At 33.4% G+C, this 4,803-nt stretch overlaps 1 protein-coding gene across 1 annotated transcript in view; it reads left to right on the top strand.

Annotated features, from left to right (window-relative positions):
- Positions 1–4,803, top strand: part of LOC103608579 (CWF19-like protein 2) — a 64,568-nt gene that overhangs the window by 49,877 nt on the left and 9,888 nt on the right. Inside the window, exon 6 of the mRNA XM_008592998.1 lies at positions 2,183–2,263. Coding sequence (XP_008591220.1) covers positions 2,183–2,263 — 81 coding nt within the window. The remainder of the gene's footprint in view (positions 1–2,182; positions 2,264–4,803) is intronic.

Below are 4,803 nucleotides of genomic sequence, written 5' to 3'. Positions count from 1 at the left end.
GGTTGCCAGAAAGCATATGAATTACTCTGTTGATATTTGGAAGAAGAGCAGTAAAACTAAACGAATTTATTTGAGTAGATTTTAGTGAATGCAGTGAAGAATTTGTGAACTTTTATGTTCACAAATTATGTTCACTATTAAGTTGCTCAGTCTTATTAAGGATTGTTTTTGTGTTGTAAAATTGACCAAGAGTTGTGAGTTAAGAATGAGTAAAAGAATATTGTCTTTGGTGAGAGTAGAACAGTGGTTACCAGAGACTGGGGATGGAAGGTGGGAAGGGAAGACATAGAGAGGCTGGCCAACCAGAGTGAAATTACAATTAGATAGGAGGAATAAGTTCTGATGTTCTGTTGTACAGTAGGGTGACTATGATTAACAGTTAAGTTTTGTATATTATGTAATAGCTAAAGGAGAGGCTTTTGAATGTTTTTGCCACAAGGAAATGATAAATGCATGAGGTGATGGTTATATTAACTATCCTGGCCCATCGTTACACACCATACATATGTATCAAAACATCACAATATAGGGCTGAGCCTGTGGCGCACTCGGGAGAGTGCAGCGCTGGGAGCGCAGGAGCGCTCAGCCGCCGGTTCGGATCCTATATAGGGATGGCTGGTGCGCTTACTGGCTGAGCGCGGTGCAGCTGGCCTCAAAAAGGACAAAAAAAAAAAAATCACGATGTACCCCTAAGCATGTATGATTACAATGTGTCAATTAAAATAAATAAATAAATAAAAAAGAACATTGTCTTTGGCTAAAGATAGTACTTTACAAAATTAAGAAGTTCCAATTTTAAATAACTAAAATTAAAGCCGTAATTCATTCAGAATAATGGCCTACCATGTATAATATACCCTGTAATTAATTCGCTGTATTACTTTGTTTTAAATGGTCTCTTTGTATTTGCNTCAATTTTATATTGAATATGCTATATTTTAATGTCAAGCCAAGCAACTGATACCTTTTAAACAGGGGATAGCAGTATATCTGATGTATTTCAGTTGTACTTATTTCAATGTTAATGTCATCTTTAAAATTTGCTTCATTAATAATGATACTGTAAAAAAATGAGGTAATTTTATATTAATCATCCTAGCTTTTCTTTTTATTAAATATTTCTTTTATCAAAAATAGTAGTCATACTGCTTAGCCTAGGAAGTCTTTGAATCCCATTTCTGTGTACTTTTCTTTCCCTGCATTTAAAAAAAAAATATTTTTAATTACAAATTGACAAATTACAACTGTATAAATTCTGCCATCAAAAACATAAAATGTGTAGAGTTGTATATAAATCACAGTTAAGTTGACATCAGCTTGAAATAGACTGTTATAAGGTATTCCCTACATTTTTACTTCTTTATAATATGGGCAGAAATAGTTCAAGTCCTTGGTTGCCAGAAAGCATATGAATTACTCTCTTGATATTTGGAAGAAGAGCAGTAAAACTAAATGAATTTACTTGAGTAGATTTTAGTGAATGCAGTGAGGAATTTGTGAACTTTTATGTTCACAAATTATGTTCACTATTAAGTTGCTCAGTCTTATTAAGGGTTGTTTTTGTGTTGTAATGTTGACCAAGAGTTGTGAGTTAAGAATGAGTAAAAGAATATTGTCTTTGGTGAGAGCAGAACAGTGGTTACCAGAGACTGGGGAGGGAAGGTGGGAAGGGAAGACATGGAGAGGCTGGCCAACCAGAGCGAAATTACAATTAGATAGGAGGAATAAGTTGTGATGTTCTGTTGTACAGTAGGGTGACTGATTAACAGTTAAGTTTTGTATATTACATAATAGCTAAAGGAGAGGCTTTTGAATGTTTTTGCCACAAGGAAATGATAAATGCATGAGGTGATGGTTACATTAACTATCCTGGCCCATCTTACACAACATACATATGTATCAAAACATCACAATATACCCCTAAGCATGTATGATTACAATGTGTCAATTAAAATAAATAAATAAATAAAAAAGAACATTGTCTTTGGCTAAAGATAGTACTTTACAAAATTAAGAAGTTCCAATTTTAAATAACTAAAATTAAAGCCGTAATTCATTCAGAATAATGGCCTACCATGTATAATATACCCTGTAATTAATTCGCTGTATTACTTTGTTTTAAATGGTCTCTTTGTATTTGCTTATATATTACTTTTTCATTTGACAAATGGCTATTTCTTAGAAAGCCATAATGGAATCTGATGAAGAGTGGTCTATGAACAAGAAGTTAATTGATCTCTCCTCTAAAGATATCAGGAAGTCTGTAAGTACCAATTTTTTTTCTAGTATAAGAAATTACCATAGTGTTCAGAATCTTCATTATTTTCCATATCTTAGTTTAAAAGAAACCATTTGGCCAAGTGTCTAAAGGTGAAGTAACTCATTCCACAACTTAAAAAAAAAAATTATTTTCTTCCCAGCTGCCCTAGAAAATGCTTATTTGTTTGTAGAGGGTTTTTATTTGTTCATATGAATATTTCTCTTCCTGACCTTCAGTCCTCTGCCATTGTAGTCCCTATAATTGGTTGTGGCAACCATTAGATTCTGCCCTGAGAGCTCCTCTGGTGGGCTTCTCAGCTCCTGTGGGACAAGTGGTGAGTGCGGCCTTCTTGTTAATGGAATTACTCTGGGAGAAGAAATTTTCTAGAGGCTCCAATTTGAATTTGGAACTCATTTTCTTTTTCTTACATGAAGATTTCCTGCTATGTTCCTTTAAAACAGTAGTTGAGTTAAGATGGATTCTTTTGGAGACTTGCTTCACCGTGTTTCATAGTTTAATCTTGATTTGCAGATCACCTTTTGGATATAAGTTACATGTAAGTTGAGTACTTCTGTAGTAGCCTCTCTCTTTTCTAGAAATATAAGTTAAATGTAATAGAGATTTAATAGAAGTATGGATTTCTTTTTTGTTTTTCTGTTAAAAAAATAATTTATTCTACAAATATTTACTGAGTGCCTGCTATTTTTCAGGCACTGTTCTAGGTGCTTTTTGTAAAATAGTAGAACAAAACAGAAGATTCTTGTCTTTATTGTGCTTATTTTATAGTGCGAGGGTTGGCAACTCAAACCTTCATGCTAAATTCATTCTTCTGTCCCTTTGTGTAAACAAATTTTTGTTGGAACTCAGGCACACTCATTTGTTTATGTATTTGTCTATGGCTGCTTTCATGCTACAAGGCAAAAATTGAGTAGTCCCAACAGAGACCATAGGATCCACAAAGCCTAAAATATTTTATGAGAACCTATTACAGAAAAACTTTGCCAATCCCTGTTGTAGCAGATGTCGGTAGAGTATTTCTCCCGTTTCTTCTTTTGGAAAGCCACATTCCCAATACATGTCATGTGACTGATAGGATTCCTTATTACACTTACTATACTGCAGTCAAAAGATTCAAATTTTACTTTATTATTGAAGAAACAGTTTTTATTCAGAGGTTGAAGACCTTGAAAGCACACACAATAAAAGCAAAAGTAGACAAGTGGGATTATATCTAACTAAAAAGCTTTTGCACAGCAAAGAAAACAATCAACAGAGTGAAAAGACAGCCTATGGAATGGGAGGAAATATTTGCAAACTATGTATCTGACAAGGGCTTAATGTCTAGGATATATAAAGAGCTAAAACATTGTCTATAATCATTTTCTGTTCTCTTGCTGGTGAATTGGGCCAGACAACATATTAAAATACAAACAAACAAAAACAAAAATCCCCTAAAGGTCCTATTTACTTCTCTCCCTTACGAGCCTATAGGAAAAGGTGTTTAAAATGTGCATGTGTCTTTTGTCCTTGGGTTTTTCACTTCTCATATCATAGCTTCCCGTGCCATTAAATATTCTTTCAGAGCACACTTTTAATGACAGTTGAAAATATTTTAAAGTAGGAAATTTAAAAGAAATATATCATTCTCCATTTGCTATAATGTATATATAGTTTCTTACTAGTGAACCACCCAGTATCCATTACTTATTTGTTTTTTAAAACCCAGATTGAGTACCTGAATTAAGTAGCCAGGAAGTCTTAATATTTTTAACTTAACCAATACAGAAAATAAAATTCAGATACAGATCCTTATAAGAACAGCAGTTGTATATTCAACCTAAAAGCATTTCAAAGATAGCAACAATTGCTTTTACTAAGGCATCACATAGTTCCTGTATATGAGACTACTCGAGAGTCACAGTGGATGGGGATTGACCAGATGACCTCTTGAGGTCCCTCTTAGCTTTAGGATTCTATAATTATGAAGATAGAATTGGAAAGAAAACTTTAGTATAAGAATAATTCCAAAGAAAGCCAATTTTTAGGTTAACAAGCTTTCCGGTGTCTTTTTAAAATGATTAAAGTGTTTCTGAACATTAAGTGAATAATATTGAGTTATTTTAACATTATTTTTACTTCTGAAAGAATCTCATTGTGCTTGTTTTAAAAGTTTTATGTCCGTGGTAATTTTGTAAAGTATTTTGCCTGCTTCGTTGGGGATGAAGTGACATTTTTTTCATCAAGTAGATTCTTGGCTTCGAATAGAGATTCACCTATTTGTAATTCATTCTGAATTTTTTTGAATTCATGTTCTTTTAAAAATTTTGGCTGTGTGGTTTAAGCTTTCCCTTTTCTGTCCATTCTGTTTGTGTTCTGTGAGTCTGTTGGTTTCTTTACAGTGTCTTGTGAAGTTCATGAAAGTAGCAGGGGAAACAGATTTGAGTGTGCAGTGCAGAGGAGTTGCATGATGATAAATAACTTGTCAGGAAAAGTGATCATTTTTCATAAGGCTTTTTCATTGAGATTTCATGAGAATTCTTCCT

The sequence above is a fragment of the Galeopterus variegatus genome, unplaced genomic scaffold (genome assembly GCF_000696425.1).
Source record: "Galeopterus variegatus unplaced genomic scaffold, G_variegatus-3.0.2 Scaffold8589, whole genome shotgun sequence".
Classification (NCBI taxonomy): Eukaryota; Metazoa; Chordata; class Mammalia; order Dermoptera; family Cynocephalidae; genus Galeopterus; species Galeopterus variegatus.
Note: the sequence above shows the minus strand (reverse complement) of the source record. Positions and strands in the feature narration are given on the sequence as shown.